Source organism: Molossus molossus, unplaced genomic scaffold, assembly GCF_014108415.1.
Source record: "Molossus molossus isolate mMolMol1 unplaced genomic scaffold, mMolMol1.p scaffold_m16_p_16, whole genome shotgun sequence".
NCBI lineage: Eukaryota > Metazoa > Chordata > Mammalia > Chiroptera > Molossidae > Molossus > Molossus molossus.
Window position 1 is genome coordinate 2713374 of NW_023425351.1, and position 17213 is coordinate 2730586.

At 52.0% G+C, this 17213-nt stretch overlaps 1 protein-coding gene across 1 annotated transcript in view; it reads right to left on the reverse strand.

Moving 5' to 3' along the window:
- Positions 1-146: 146 nt before the first annotated feature.
- Positions 147-17213, reverse strand: part of CNGB3 (cyclic nucleotide gated channel subunit beta 3) — a 141225-nt gene continuing 124158 nt past the window's right edge. The window contains exons 14-16 of the mRNA XM_036264453.1: positions 13552-13670; positions 483-629; positions 147-270 (exon numbers count right to left, since the gene is read on the reverse strand). Of these exons, the coding sequence (XP_036120346.1) occupies positions 147-270; positions 483-629; positions 13552-13670 (390 nt within the window). The remainder of the gene's footprint in view (positions 271-482; positions 630-13551; positions 13671-17213) is intronic.

Genomic DNA, 17213 nt, shown 5'->3' on the forward strand with positions numbered 1-17213 from the left:
TCAGTAGTCACCACTGCTGTATACAAAGGCGTGCTCCCAGTGTCGGAGCTGGGGGGAGTGGGAGTTGTCTGGAGGCGCTGGCCCCGCGCCCTCCCGTCCCCGCCTCGTGCCCCTGCTCACCTGAGCGCTCTGCTCCCTCCTCACCCTCAGCAGCTGCGCCTCCCAGGGGAGCTGGGAGCAGCGTGGTGTCTCTGGTTTTGGGAAGAGGAAGGCGAGCCTTCCTGTTGGAAAGGGTGCCCTGTGGCTGGCGCCTTCTTGTGGAGGAGCGCTCTGTTGGCAGAGAGAGGCGGTGTGAGCACGGAGGCTGCGGGCACACCTACTGGAACCGGCGTTTCTTCTGCTCTGTGGTCTCCACGCACAGCTGCCCCGCGCGTGTACCTGTGAGCCGTGGACAGGGCAGATCACTGCGGTCCCGTACCGGTTTCCCCTTGGGTGTCACAAAGCCACACCGACTTCTCTCTGAGGGGTTCTAGAGGCTGTACCTGGCTTTCCTCACCAGCAGCTGTTCCGAATCTGGGTAATGCACCAGGGTTTCTCGGAGGGCCTTCCTGTCCAGACTCAGAAGGTTGGCGAAGCCGTGGGCCACCACGGTGGCGGTCCGGCGGTTTCCTCCTGTCGCTGCCAGGAGGCTGTGAGAGAGAAGAGTTGCCTGTCTCCCTCTTCTCCCACCCAAATCTTAAAAATATAAACATAAACTATGACCATTCCTCTGCTTCCGAGATTGCTCCCCGTTGGCGAGAGCTCAGGTGAGGGTGCCGAGTCGAGACGGGGCGGCGACAGGCTCCACGTCTGCTCCCGCCTCCCCCTCCCACCAGGGACCAGGAGTCTCAGTGCCCGGGGACTCCCCCAGACTCCACACGTGCAGACTCTCTTTGGCCTGAGTGTCCTCTGTTTGTTCCTCACCCTTTGCTGCCAGGAGGCTGTACTATGCCACGTGCCCTCCAACATCCATCTGGGTTCAGCCGGTGGGAACCACCAGCGGAAGTCGGACAGCGGAGGACAGCGAGGCTGCGGTACTTATTTCCACGTCCTCACCCTGCCAGGACTCAGGTTAGCAAGGGCTGCTCCTCCCGGCGTCCACAGCTCCCGGCACGCAGCCCGGTACTAACAATACAGCCGCCACAGCTCTCCGGGTCCTGGTAACGTGCCCGCCTCGCCGGACCAGCCCAGCATGGAGGTGGCTCTTACGTGTCCCCTCACTCCTGTCCATCTTCCTTTACTAAAGTCGTCCTGGTCACCTGGCCCCAGGGCACCGCACTCCTGTCTCCCGCGCAGCTCCGATCACACCAGGCGAACCCAATCTCTGCCCACTGACCTCCTCGATCGTTGTTTCTCAGCATCACGAGCTTCTCAGCAGCCGAGTCACTCACATGCGACTTCTCACTCGGAGGTCACAGAACTCTGAGCTTTCTACTCTTCAGAAGCATAGCTGGGCGCGCGCTTTGCCCTTGGGAAGCGACCAACACACAGTGAATCCTGACTACAACCTGTGGACAGAACTGCCCGCGTTCACCAGCAATCTGAAAACAGGGCGTTGAGGCCAAGGCACGGAAAAACACCTCTCCCGTGTTTAAAACACCTCTGGCTGCACGGGGAGGAGACCGCACCTCGGACTAAACGCCTCGGAGCCAAGCAGTGAGAGAAAAACGATCATGTTAATAAAAGCACAGTCTCACCTGGCCAGCGTGGCTCAGGGGATTGAGTGCAGACCCGTGGACCGAGTCCCTGGTTTGAGTCCCTGTCAGGGCGCATGCCCATGGTGCGGGCTTGGTTCCCAGTGAGGGGCGTGCAGGAGACAGCTGATTGATGTTTCTCTCTCTCTCTAAAAAAAAATCAATAAAAAACATTTAAAAAAAAAACACAGTCTCTGGGGGGGTGGGGCAGGGAAAGGTCAGCAATAGGAGTGTTTGTGCTCACAGAGCCCCGCTGGGGGGATGGGATGGAGGAGCGGTGGGCCCAGCCCAAGGGTTTACACACAAGGTGTGCTCCCACTGTCGCTGCAGAAAAGGGAACATCCCCACCAGCTGTCAACTGTGGAAAACTAACACCAAGGACTGTGGGACCTTTCCATACATGGTCTATATATAAGCAAACACCATTCTCTAACGCTAGAAGAAATAAAGTAATGATGGCAAAGACATTTCCAAACTTAATGACATGCACTGAACCACGGATCCAGAAAACTCACGGGTTACCAAGCACAAAACATACCCAGAAACTCTATTCCTAGACTTGTCATATTCAAATGGTAATAAACCAAAAACGAAGAGAAAATTTTGAAAAGAGCTGGAGGAAAAAGGAGTAATGACAGTGGACTTTTCATCAGAAACTGTGCATGTAGGGAGAGTGGAAGGGGTCCCTGGCGCGGCCTCGGCAGAGCTTGTTTCTCCGTGCGCTTCTGAAGGGAGCAGAGCTGTGGCTCCACGTGGAAAGACCGGAGTGAGAGCAATCCCGTGCACCACCGTTTCTCAGTATGCCCTTGAAAACAGGCTTCATGGTCCCCTTAGTAACAGCAGCAGGAGCTCTGTTTGCACTTGCTGCTACTGTTCTTGCAGCAATGATGGTAGTAAAAAGCATACATTGTTTTAAGAAGTGGACAAGTGGCGAAGAATAATTATATGTATATATGTATATGTATATGTGTATATATATATTGAAGTATATGATTTTTAGAGACAAGCTGGGCACTGTCTATGAAAAATTCATCACTCAAGAAGACTTGAATAAACTGTCTGCAGTACTGGGAGACACAGAAAATTGGCTTTATGAAGAAGGAGAAGACCAACATAAATAAATTTATGTGGACAAGCTTCAAGAACTAAAGTAATATGGTCAGTCTGTTCAAATGAGATACATGGAACATGAAGAGAGACCAGAAGCTTTAACCGACCTGGGAAGGAAGACCCAGCTTGTCATGAAAGAGACAGAAGCCCACAGAAACAAAGATGAAGATGATCATTTGGATCCTGCTGACATGGAAAAAGTGGAAAAACACCTCAGTGACGCCATGAATTGGCTGGACAGTAAGATGAATGCACAAAATAAATTAAGTCTCACTCAAGATCCTGTGGTGAAAGTTTCAGAAATAGTTGCAAAGTCGAAGGAACTGGATAATTTCTGTAACCCCATCATATACAAACCCAAACCCAAAGTAGAGATTGCAGAAGACAATGCAAAAGGTAATAGTGAACACAGTGGACAGATGGATGGGCAGAGTGGGACCGAAACTAAATCCGATACCACAGAAGACAGCTCACCGCATACTAAGTCTTCTGGAGAGATGGAAGTGGACTAAGTCTTAACTTTACCTTCACGTAATTCAAGCAGTGCAAGTAGCCATGGGGTCCATTCTTCTTTTACATCTGGTACACACAACAGGTGTTCAGTTGTTCTTAACCACATTTTGTCATTTGTTTTTTGGAGTTGTTTTGAAAAGTGCTTTATATTGAATATCTGTTTATTTCCATTGCTGCTTATGTGAGGCCTTAGCTGAATGTAGACTTACAAGGCAGTTTAAGCTTTCCTGATATATTTTACATCACATGCAAGATTGATATGTAGTTGGCAACAATCTACCTTATTTAAAGCTTCCACTTGAATAAACTTCAGCTCCTTATTCAGGAAAGGATACTCTATTGCACTCTTGTCACAGAAGCAAGATATAACTGATCATTATTTTGAAAAACAATACTGAAATTGATGTGGTTTAAAGTCCCTGAGGCACTGACCTTTTTCTAGTTATTGTATTGTTCTTACTTAAAACAGTTAAGAGGTTCCTCGAAAAAGAAGAGTGGAATGACCACCCTCCTAGAATTCTAAGTGCAGTGAAGTTATCCTTCAAAAGCGAAGGGGACACGGAGATTTTGTCAGGGAAACCAAAAGGGAGGAACATGAACATGAGCGGAACTACTCTAAGGAATGTTGAATGAAGTTTTCACGAAGAAGGAAAGTGATGTTGGTTAGAGATGTAAGTGTATGTAAAGAAGGAGAACATTGGAGAAGAGCAAACAGAGCTAGAATAATGTTAAAATATTTTGTGTCTTAATCTTAATTGATCTAAAAGGTAACTTTAAAAATAAAGCGGTGATGTGTTGGGTGACCACAGCCAAGGGGTGAGAGAGATGAATGACACCAATGTCCTGAGGCCGGTAGGGAAGAACTGGGAGCTGTCACAGGTCCCTGCACACATGACATGATGCAGTGTCACGTGGAGATTGACCTGACTTAGTCTGAAATGTGTATTGTGAACTCTAGGGCCACACTAAATGTTTTTGAAAAGAAGTATAATTGATATGCTAAGAGAGAAGAGAAGATGGAATCATATAAAATGCTCCATTGAAACCAGTGAAGAAAGCCCGGCCAGTGTGGCTCAGTGGTTGAGCATCGACCCTGCACCAAGAGGTCACCGGTTCAATTCCCGGTCAGGGCACATGCCCAGGTTGTGGACCCGATCCCCAGTGGGGGGCATGCAGGAGGCGGCTGATCCATATTTCTTTCTCATTGATGTTTCTCTCTCCTTCTCCCTTCCTTTCTCTCTAAAAAAATCAATAAAAACATATTTAAAAAAAATAAAAAGAGAGAAGGCAGACGAGGGGGATCTAATGTAAGGCCAGCTGGAGGCGCCACACAGGGCTCTTGTCTGCACATTGAACTTGGGTCCAGGACTATCGGGCCACTTAGAACAGAGTTACTCCTCCAACACAGAGAGCGGATACTGGGAAGCTGTAGATGTTGACCATGCTAATGCTACTTTTTTCCTCCGTGATCTCACGTTTGAAATGTGTCGCTCCCTGGCAGAGAACATTGACTCCGAAGTCCTTTCCTGAGGTTCTCGCCAAGACAGGTTCTGCTTTCACCCGTTTTTTAAGGAAGCAAACATTTTAGCTATGTATTTATCTATTCATCTTTATCTATTTTCTACTTATCTAGCATCCATCCATCAATCTATCTTTATATTAACTATTTATCTATTTCTATTATCTATCTACCTATCATTATTATCTACGTACCTATCATCCCATCAATCAATCTTTCTATGATCTATCTGTCACCACCATCATCTCTTTAGTCATGTACCACACTTCCTGTCTGTCTCCTGCCTATTTCTCTAGGAAACGGATGCTTGAAGACCCGATGGTTGGATGAATGTGTTTTATTCACATCCTGCCGCCTTGGACAGGGGCTCACCCAGGGGCCAGGCAGAGGCAGACGCAGGGGGAGCCGAACCTGGACCTGGGAATGTGCTGTCAGACCAAGAGCAGAACGGAAATAACGTATTTAAATGTTAGGTTATTTTGGGATTCTCGAGCTTTAATGACACTTGCCTACAGGCTGCATGTGTGCAGTGCCTGATGGGTCTGAGTGGAAGAAACCGCCTGCCAGATGGGTGCTGCCCAGACTCTCAGCAGTGTTTAAAACAGCACCCCAGCCCCCGTCCACAGAATGCGTCCCTAGCAGTCCACGATCGGAAAGTTTCACTCATTAAATAGCTCAGTGAGAAGATCCCCAAATACTCCCGCCACAGCACGTGCGGAGGACAGCCAGGCGAGGTGAAGGTTAGTCAGGAGCATGGGCTTGGCTCAGTCCTGTTCCTCCTCTGCCGAGACCCGGGGAAGGTGCTTCAGGACCTTGAGGATCGTCCCTCTAATCACATGGTCACTAGGTGCCCGCCATGCGCCCAGCACAGGGAAGTGAAACTGGGCCAGAGGGGGATGGATTTGGCCGCACAGTCCTGCGGAGCGCGCGAGCTTTGGAGTGAGTGACGGCACCGCCCACTAAGGGCACGTCTCAGCAGTGACTCGATTTCTCCTTTAGGAGCAGGGCCGCCTTCTAATACCTGCTACAGGTGTCTGACATGCTTAGACAGGAAGAGTGTTTATGGGCTTCTGATATCAATGATGAAAAGTGCAATGAGGTCAACATTTCCAGCCGAGAAGCTCTGACCTGGATCTGTGCGACGTAACTGCAACAACCAACAGGCATACTGACTTTGGACAGGAGGGGGTGTAGGCTTACAGCAATGTACACTGGCTCACATGGTCAGGGAGGGCAGGGACCTAGGAAAGCAGGTGCGGTAACAGCCCGAGTCAGAGGCCGGAACGCAGGCAGGGGAGCTGAAGGTACAAGTCCAGGTCTGGGTCCAAAAGCCCAAGAACCAGGCGTGCTGGGGTCTGATGTCTGAGGGAGGAGGAGGGGACATCTCAGCTCAGGCAGTGAGTGTGCACTCGACCTTCCTCTGCCCTCTGTTCTGCTCAGGCCTCAGCAGGTGCAGGACCCCGTTTGCACGGGGGAGGGCCATCCCCACTCAGTCTGCAGACCCAGATGCTCAGCTCTCCCCAGCGCCCTCACGGCCACAGCCAGAAGCCAGGCTTTCCCGGCGTGGCTCCCAGCCTGGCCGCGCGGGGCGCAGGTGGGCCAGTGCATTGAAGCGGCGTGCGGGTGTCCGAGAGAGAAGGGCCAGCAGTGTGAGGCCCTGTGTGTGCAAAGCTCTGTATGTGGAGAGTGTGCGCGCGCGCGTTCATGAAATGACTGCAAGGCAAACACATGTTCACCTGGCATTTCTTTCTTTGTTTATCTGAGGAAAATCTCCAGGCCTGGATTTGGGTCCGAGTTAGAGCTTAGATTTCTCAGACGCAAAGCATGCAGCCCCCCCCCCCCCCCCCCCCCCGCAAAGGGCTTGATCTCAGAGTTGAATTGGCCTCAGAGAAAGTGGATGGACAAGGAAGACTCGGTGAAAATTCTAAGGAAGGAGAAAGAATAAAGATCGGCCTGTCCGTTGCCCTGCCTGCGTCCTGTTCATGTCCACCCTTCGGGAGCCCAGGAGGGTACTCTGCTTGCACACTGACCAGAGGATGCCGCGCCAGACAAGCTAATAGCCGAGCGTGGCTGTTTGTTGGGAGTGGACATAGCTGGCAATGTCCTACATTCATGACCAAGACAACTGGACAGATGGGTTCTCACCTATACTTTCTGACATGGACACTGAGGTCCAGAATCAGTAAGCGACTTATTTGAGAGAAATACCCACCAGTCTTGCCATTGGAATTAGAACCCAGGACCAGAGCTGACTTCCAGTCCAAGCATCTCTTCTTCATGCCCTGACTCGTAACCCGACTGTCGCTGCTGCCGTCTGCTACGGTTCGAACAGCGCAGACTTGCCGTAGACGACAGGCATGGGTGGGGTGGGGGGCGGAGGGGGCAGCCAGGCTGGCTGTGGGCTGACTGGCAGCACCGTCGGGTGCTTTCTGCTCTCCCAGACGGTGGGAGGGAGCCTCACTGATCACAGAAATAGAGACACTGGGAAAGTTACTTTAGGAGGAGTCCTGAGAATACACCTTTAAACACTGGTACTGGCAACAGAGTTGTTCACAGAAATCCGGTGAAACTTAGGAGCACTTTGGTTTTTGCTCTTGGCGACAAGGCCGTGGCCAGAGCATGCAGTGAACATACAAACTATATTTTATTTTAAAAAAATTTATTTTTCCTATATCGATTTTAGATACTGGAGAAGTGAGAGGGAGAGAGAGATAGAAACATCGATCAGCTGCGTCCTGCATGCCCTCCACTGGGGATCGGGCCCACAACTTAGGCATGTGCCCTGACTAGGAATCGAACCAGCGACCTCTTGATGCAGGGTCAATGCTCAACAACTGAGCCACACTGGCCAAACTACAAACCATATTTTATTTTTTATCCTCAACTGAGGACATTTTTTTTTTTTTTTTTGCATTTATTTTGAGATAGAACGGGAGGGAGAAAGGGAGGAAGAGAGAGAGAGAAACATCGACTGATTGCCACCCACACGACCCCAACCGGGGCTGGGGACAAACTGCGACCGAGGTACGTGTCCTTAGCGGGAACTGAACCCGGGTCTCTCTGGTTCAAGGGTCAACACTCTAACCGCTGAGCCAAACTGGCCAGGGCTACAAACCATATTTTAAATACAGACAGTGTTCACAGGTGTGAAACAGGAAAAAATGCAGATGAGAAGTGTTCTCCCTCCGGACTAACCCGCCTCCTGGCCCACTTCCAGCGCATCTACTCTTCCGTCTCTCGGGAAAGGCAGGGTGGGCAGGAGCAGCAGCGTTATTCTGACGCAGGGTAAGGCTCTGGAATTAAAACTGCCCCAAGAAACACACGTCTCCCTTGGCACTCTTGTTTTAAAGCTGAGTGTCAAGGACAAACAGGAAAACATCATCTGGAGGGAAAAAGTGGTTTAAAATGATTTTTCAAGACATTTGGCCTTTTCACAATGATATACAGTAAACATTTAGAAGTCCACAGAATGGGTGATTGGACCCACAGAACTAGTGAAAAGTCAGAACTTAAATATTTTCAATGAAAACCAGACCATCTGAAAATATGTAAGGACATATCCATGCCCAAACGCCGCTCAATAACTCGCTCTACATTATGAAAAAAGGGTGCTAACCAAGGAAGAAAATCAGAGAGTAAGTGATTGTATTTATGAAAATAAATAGGCCTATAGAAAACGAATTCATTTAGCACATATTTATGGAGGACCTATTTTTTTCTGAGCATTATCGCGAGACATGCACATGCAAACTACGTATTAACCTGCAGAACCAGCGGGAATAATGAAGTCATATCCGGGCGCTGGGGAAAACCAGGTCTACGCTACAGGCTGTATTGTAAACTGGTTCAATTTTTCTGGAAAATAATCTGCCCATACATTACAGGAGTTATCGAAATGTTCTACCTTTTGACCTAGTTATTTCACTCTGGGACTGAGCCTCAAAGAAAAAGAAGAGAAGCAGAGTAACTTTGCAGAGATACACGCAAGGGCACTGTTCTCGAAGGTGAAAACTGAGGGGCACGAGGCCGCGTGCGCATGTTTACCACAAAGCGGATGTGCTCAGTGCATCTGCGGAGGTGGGAAGATCTCACATTCACTTCTTCATTCAGTAACTATTTATCGGGCACCAAGTGGGCCGGGCACTGCCCCAAGGGCTGGTATCTCATGCCAGATGAGCCAGGCGTGTGTGCCAGGGCTCCTGGGAGCCATGTCTGTGCAGAAGAGAAAAACATAGCTTCTCTGGGCACATGCAGTCCTGGGGGTGCAAAGCTGTCAAGAAAACTGTCCCCCTTTTTATTTTTTCTTTATTGATTTCTTTTTTAGAGAGAGAGAGAGATCGAAACACTGATGAGAGAGAACATCGATTGGCCGCCTCCTGCATGCCCCCCACTGGGGGTTTGGTCCACATCCTGGGCCTGTGCCCTCACTGGGAATCGAACCAGTGAACTCTTGGTACAGGGGTCCCTGCTCAACCACAAAACTGTCCCCTTTTGCAAAGTCCAGAGCGGCTGCACAGGGCGGCACAACATGGGCCCAGCCCTCGCCTCGCACCCGCGCGGTCCGCCGCCGGTCATTCAGTGAGGAAGAAAGACTGGAGAAGTGACCGCGCCTGGAGGTGCCTGGTCACCCAGACGCGTTCTCTGAAAGGAAGGAACATGCTCCCGCAGAGCATGGCGCAAGGACTGGGGGTCCCTCAGCGCTGAGCGAAGGAGGCCCCAAAGAGCCGAGATGGGGCGGGGCCGGGGCACCGGGCAGAGGCAGCCCCGCGCAGAAGCTCCCCGCGGTGGCCAGGCGCTGGCGCGGGGGGACTGTGGCCTGGGCGAAGACAGCAGGGTGCGGGCGAGGCCGACAGGCAGGCAGGGCTGGGCTCGCTCGGTCTGGTTGGTCAGGACAAGAACTCTGACCTGGTTCCTAAGAACATCGCGAAAGCACCGCATGGTTTTAAGATGTGATTGTGTCTGTTTCCTGAAGATCCCTCTGGTGGCCGGCGGCCTGCGGCAGGGGCCACGGTGGCTGGAGGGGAGGCCTGGAGTGCGGCTGTCCAGGGGCACGAGCAGGTCCCTGCACTGACGCAGACACAGCAGGAGGGACCGCGGCAGGCCTTGCCGGTGACGGGCCATCCTGTGTGCCTATTTTTTTTTAATTTCGGAAGTTAGCAGTTTGAAGAGCTCAGCATGATATTAGCTTCCTAGGGCTGCTTTACAAATCACCTGGAAACCAGTGACGTACAACAGAAGTTCATCCTCTCGTCTGGAGGCCAGAGGTCCAGGCTGTCCCGGGGCCATGCTCCACCAAGGGCTCTGGGGGACAGGCCTTCCTGCCTCCTCCCGGGGCTCCGGGACTCCTGGCGGGGGCACACCCTCCAGTCTCACCTCAGTCTTCACATGGGCCCTGCTCCCGTGTCCGTGTCTCCTCCGCCGTCTCGTGGGAGGGCACTTGTTGCGTGGAGGGCCCTCCAGTAACCCAGAATGGGCTCGTCTCTAGATCCTTGACTTAGTCACTTCTGCAAAGATCTTTTTATCTCCCCAAATTAGGCCATGCTCACAGGTCGCAGGGGTCAGGGCATGGATGGCATCCCACCTGTGATGAGCATTGCTGACTGGTCCTTCATACGCCCCAGAGGGCGCGGGAGGGCAGCCACGGAAGGGCACTGCCTTTAGCTCTCAAAGATCCTGAAGAGATGGCCACATCCAAGGGGCGTGCGGGTCCTGCGTGACACCTCGCGTGTGGACACAGTGGACGCCGTCCCTTCTGCGGCTGCTGCACAGCCCACTTCCCTGTCAGGGCGACATGGCACGTGGAAACAGTCCATGCGTTTTGCCTGCTGCCGGAAACCTCCTGACTCACTGCTTGGGTGTCCCTCCGGTCAGTGATGGTCGCCTGCTCACCGCGCCACACACTCCCCAAATACAACTTTCGGCTGCTTTTATCAAATCACAACAAACTATTGAATTAATTAAAAATTGTGGAAGAGCTCCTGCAAGCCGTTTTTTAACGGAGTCCAGAGAGTCACAAAAATGAGCACTGACTGTATGGTCTCTGCGCTGAGGCGACATACAGATGGAAAGTCCTCGTGTTTTAATAGCTCAGTCTGTGGACAGCATCCAGCTGAACGAGATGATTGTACATCAGCGGTAATGACTGGTTAAAATCATGAGTGTGATGGGAACAGGGGCTCAGTCATCGTTTTGGGGTGCTCGGAGGTGGCTTCAGAGAGGTGGTCTTTGATCTGAGTTTTGAAAGAGGAGTCAGCATTTTCCCGGGGAAGACATTCCAAAAAGCGAGGAACCAGGAGGGAACCCTATTGAGACCATAACAGCAAGACCAAAGGGAAAGATTCCTCTGTTCCGAGAAAGGAGAGATTCTGACAGGTGCGGGAGGTGGGAAGTGGTCAGACACACGGATGGGCGAGTAGAACTGGGCACGAGATGCGTGTGTCAGGAGAACAGGGGGTGTCTGCACGGGGCAGATGTTAACTGGAAATGTGGTCTGGGTTTTCTCCACCGCAGGTTGTAAATCTATATTTTAGCCAGGGCTCTGCTCTCTTGGATTCATATATAACATCCTTGAAAACTCTCAGTTATTTTATTATGTTTTTTTCCTAAGGAAAAAAAAAACCCTCTTTAAAACGCTTCACAGTTGTGTTGGGTCTGGCTCATCTTAACTAAGGTCGAGGCACTTTTGAGTTGCAAACACGATTGTTAGATCGTTCCGGTGTCTGGCTGTTGGCAGGCTCGCCTGCCTCTCGGGCACAGGCTCCTGGCCCCTGGGGCCCGTGGCAGCTGTGGGCTGTGGCGCCCGTGGTCGGGGGGGGGGGGATGTGCTCCCACCCACAGCCCCTCGCCACCGCTGGAAAGACAGTCCAGGCGGAAAGCGCCCTTCTGCTCCAGCGAGCTGTCTGGTCATCTGCTCCCATCTGGCCTCAGAAACAGTGGGCAAGAGGGGATTTATCGGAGACGCTGCTGTCAAGATTCCTTTCAACTGCAACCCGGCAGCTCTGGGTTGTACCCTGGACCCTGTCCTCCTGTGATGATGTCAGCAACCGACTCCTCAGCCCTCGGGAGACGCAGTGGATTAATTTCTGCCATGTTTCAGATTGGACCTTGTAGATTACTATGATTATTAAGTCACTAAAACCTTAAATCACCTTCTCAAGGACTCCCTGTGGGAAAATAACAGAGAACTGGCAAAGGACTCAGACCTCGGAGCTTCTGAGAAGGGTTTCCGCCACTGGCCCCGAGCAGACACTCGCAGGAGTGCCCACCTGGCTTTCAGCAAGGAGGAGAATAAAAGAAAAGCCACATTATCAGCAGAGAAAGAACATGCGTCCACATTCTAAGAAAACCCTCATTATGCTAATATGAAGTCACCTGAAATCCTCCGTCTCTCTGCGGCCTGGAGATGACGCCTCAGCAGCTGTAAGTCAGGGCTGGACCGAGGCCTGTCCTGCTCACGGAGCTCGGCTGGAGCGCGGCCCTCTCACCTGGTTGGCTGTTACGTGGGCAGGACCGTGGCGCCTAGAGCCTCAGCTTCCTAACGGCTGACCACACGCTCTTCACCCTGCACTGGGCCCTTGGCTGACCTCCCCTGGCCTCCGGCTCCTCCAGTGTCTTCTCCTTGGGGCTGGGGGTGTCTTTGAAATCACAATTCTGATTGCATTATTCTCTTGTCTGCACCCTCCACTGGCATCCATTTGTAATGAGAATAAAATACTACTTCCTTCTCCAAAGGCACTGGGGCATCTGGCCCCTGCTCACCTCTTTGGCCTCATTTCCACACAGCCTCCGTTCACTGGGCTGTGTCTTCCCAGACAAGCCGTGGCACCCAGGCCCTGCACTGCCTCCATCATCGGGGGCTGCTCCCTTCCTCTCTCAAACCTCAGTTCAAAGCTTACCTGTCCATAGTGGTCCCTGAGCACCCTTCTTAAAGTGGCATCGCCCGTCACTTCCTGACCTTTGTGACCAGGACTGCAGTGATCGCTGTGGGTTGATCTCCTCCAGCTGTTTGTTTATTGTCAGTTTCCCCCCACATGACTGTGAGCTCTGTGAGGGGAACATCTACCATTTCCACAGTATATTCCAGAGCTCAGAGCAACACCTGGCAGCCTAGCATGGGCCAGGTGTTCAGTGCGCATTCTTACTCTTGGGGACTTACTTGTAGGATAAATGTCTCCTGGCCAATAGTAAATCATAATAACAATAGTTAATAGTTATTGAGCTCTTAATAGGTGCTGGATGCCATTCTAATAATGAATACTCGTCGTCAGCCCTCTAAGATATGCACTATTATGATCATCGCTATTAAGATGAGGAAACTGAGGAATCGAGAGGTCAAGAGGCAGAGGACGAAGCCAGGAAGTGATGGTCTGCAGTTTGGACTCTCCACCTGGGTCCCGCAGCTGCCGCATCCCTCGCCTAGCTAGCCTCCATGTCCTGGGCTGGCGCCGCAGGCTCCCCGCAGAGGGGCTCACTCTCAGCCCGTCACGCCTCCTCCATCCAGCGTATGTTCAGCCTCTGCCTTCCGAGCATGTCCTGTCTCAGGACCAAGGAGCTGACAGAGCCAGGTGTTTGGGGGAGGGAGGGACACGGGGAAATGTGAAAACCCTTGTTTTACCGATGCTCTCAGTGCAAACAGACCTTTAAGAATTCGGAACAGGAATCTTACTCGTTTTATGACCTAAGATCTCTTTATGACAAATGACAGACTTCTGCGTTTACGGGGTGTCTTTCTGATACCTGATTTCTCCAAACACGGTCCCGGCTTTCAGAGTGGCCAGAACTTGAGCGCCATCGGTGCCTCCAAGAACCTGGACTTCTCCTTGCTTCACAACGTACATTTCCTTGCCGATCTCTCCCTATAGGCCAAACACAAGAGGAACTTCATTCATGACACTGATCCCCAAATGAAGAGACAGAAACTCTCCCAGAGGAATACACGGAGGAGGGGGAGAACACCAGTGTAAAAACAGCCACCGGAAGACCTGAGGTCAGTGCGGACACTGGGTGCACCGTCCTGTGAAGGGAGGACACTGGGCCCGGGCACCCTGAATGGCGCTGCGGGACACGTGGAGACACCTGGGTCAGCACGCGGCCCCAGGAGTGGACGTGGGCAGAGGAAATGACTGATGGGAAGCGTGGGCACTCCAGCTTTGGCGAGCAGGGCTTTGCTTTGAAGCAGGCGCCTGGCTGGCCCACAGCACATGGGCTGCCACCGTGAGAAGGCGAGCCCGACCCTCCTGCCGACAGCGTCAAGCTCCGGTTTCAGAAATCAGGGTCTAAGGGCTGTGTTCTTGCTTGGCACAAAGGGGACCTGTGACTGCGGCAGGCTGTCTTCTTCATTCTTGCTCAGCTCCCGGACTCCAGGAGCAGGACAGCGGCCTTGTCCAAGCCGGGGATGCTCACATGGCCGCCAACTGTGTCTCATTCCATGTGTGAGCCACAGTCCAGACTTGCTGGCCCATCAGCACTGTTTTTTTTTTATCCTCACCCAAGGACAGTTTTGCATTTATCTTCAGATAGAGTGGGAGGGAGAGAGAGAGAGAAATATCGATGTGAGAGAGACACATCGAGTGGTTGCCACCCACACGACCCCAACCAGGGCTGGGGACAAACTGCAACCGAGGTACCTGCCCCTAGCGGGAACCAAACCCGGTCTCTCTGGTCTGCGGGCTGACCCTCTAACAGCTGAGCCAAACTGGCCAGGGCAAAAGAACATTCTACTTTATAATTACAAAGTATTTTCATAGATACTAACTCATTTATTTATTTTTTCCCTTTTTTTATTGAATTTATTGGGGTGACACTGGTCAGCAAACGTATACAGGTTTCAGGTTCACAATTCTACTGCATACCATCTGTGCGTTGTGCTGTGCGCTCACCACCCCAAGTCGAGTCTCCTTCTTCACCACTTGTCTCCCTCGACCCTCTGACTCATTTAGTGCTTGCAGGGATCCCAGGGAGGCAAGCAGGAGGGAGGTCGCTAGCACTGTTCAGAACTGGCGGCGAGGTGTGGACAGGTGCGTGCTGCGCGGGGTCCAGGGCCGGGGTAGACAGCCTCAGAGCAGCGCCGAGCACGGGCTCTGCACAGGACCTGCAGACAGACCCCACCTAACAGCTCCGACACTGAGACGGGCATCTGAGAGGCCAATAAAATAGCTTCAAGTTACATTCAGAATAAAGGAAAAGATCTGAAAATTGGTTTATCCAAGAGATACTCCAGGAGCAGGTCCTATTCCTCATTCTCCGCATGAAGTAATTCTCAAGGAACTGGAAGGATTTTCCAAAGGCAGTTATTACAACCGACTGGAGGTCGCAGTGCATAATGGAGGCTTAAATAGAGTTCAGCACTTTAATTATTTCTTAATGATCATTTCAATAATTTTCCAAGGAGATCTGGCATAATCAGCGAACCCAAACTTGCACCGCTTCTTGCATATTTCTGGTCGAACTGAAGCCTCTCCTGCTTTAATCAGCGCTCCAGCGGGTCCCTCGGCACGAGGGCTGACAGCGTACGGGTCAGCCCAGCTCCGGGGGCAGTTTGTGTGCTAATTAGGAGGAAGCGTAGACAGTGAGCATTTCACCTTTTCAGGTTCCTGAGTAGAAGCTATTTTCAGGCTGGTGGGGGCCTTGCGACACCCAAAATAATTCCTGCAACTTGTTCCTGGAACAATTTCCATGAACTCTTCGAGGCTGCCCGAGCTCCCCAGTCGGTGAGTGTAGGGGCCACCCCAAGGATGAGGCAGGGGAGCAAACTCTGACCACTGACATTTCTTTAGTCATTCAGGCAACCTCCAAAGAACATGGGGTTTTTTTCTTCCCTTTTGCTGCAGGGGTTTGCAGAAATGAAGAGCAAAAACTAAGCTTAATTCAGATGTCTAAAATTAGGCCAAGTAACAAGCTTCCATCTCTGTCAACATCGACTATGACTGAACTCCCCTCTTCAGAATGAAGACAAGGAATGTGCTTGTCGTCTCCTGTGTCCTCACTTTCGCTCCCCTTGCTCAGCCCGTCTCCCCTCCTCATGTCCCCGACCTGCCTTTAGAATTGCTGACGACGTGGCGCGAGCAGAGGAGGCTGTGCGGAGGCTGTGTCTCTGCACCTGCGCCTTGTTAAGCAGATCAGCATGGTTTGCCTATCTCTGTGCGGCCCTGCCACTGGGAAGCCCGTGGGAAGGACATCGAGGTGCAGCCAGGCCATGTCCTCCCAAGGGCACCACTGCCGGGGGGCTTGGAACCGAGCTGTGGTTTGTATTCCCTTTAATGCAAGGCACTCCGCTCACGAGTCTGCCTGCTTCTTGGGACTGATCTATGTGGAACTGTATGTGCTTGGTTTCCATCACATCACGACCCGACAGCTGCTCCAGTTCCTCCTTAACCTCCACAAACAGTGGGTGCTTCTCTGTGACCTTGGTCCTCTTCTCCGACCTTCCCTGGGGCTTCTCATGAAGTCAGCTTCCGTGCCGGTTGGTTCCCAAAGACTGACCTCCGGTTCCATCCTCTGCTGGACGGGACTGGTTCCGCACGTGTCCACCCAGATGCTGATGTGCCCAAGCTCCGCTGGACGCTGCCTGTCCCCATCAGCCCAGCTGAGCACTGTGCTGCCTCGTCTTCCCACCCAGGGCAGTACCTCCGTGTCCTTGCTAAAGGAGGCTTTTGCGGCAGACTTTTTGAAGGCTGTGCCGATAACCCGACGGTCTTCCCCTCCTCCTCTGCACTGTCCTGGCCGCTGCATTTCCCCTTCACAGAGTTAGCGCATTTGGGAAGTATGCATTTATTTCATTTCATTTGCTTATCATTCCTGTCTTCCAGCAGGCAGTGAGTCTCAGCTTTGGCTGTAATTTACAGTCATCTGGAAGCTTTGAAAACATGGATATGTGGGCTCCGCCACACCAGCTGACTTGCTGGGGATGGACCCAGACTCCTAGATTCAAGACAGTCTGATATCACTGTGAACTAAAGAGCCTGAAATTGAACTCCGAGTCCCTGGAGGACAAGAACACCTTGTTTCCCCCTCACTACTGATTATACCCAGGACCCAGCACAGGGCCTGCCCGTAGTGTTCAAAACACTGATTGAGTTTCATTGAGTAAACACTACCAAGGTTTTTAACTGGGGACTGACTGTCATTCTGGCCCAGCCTAGCACACACTTCTCCTTGCTTCTGCCTTGGCGGACCCTCTTCCTTTCCTTGTCCTGAGTGCCGGTTTCTCCCTGGTTCCCGCCAGTTCCTCCTCCCACACTTGGCTTGTTCTCCAGGACGTGCTGCCAGTGCCCATCGGGATGAGGGTCCTCCGTCCATGGCCCACCACAGCTCCCACAGGCGACTCTGGACCTGCACGAGCCTGTGGAGTCTCGGGGTTCGGGATGGGATCGGCTCTCAGTCCTCTGAATTGCTCATCT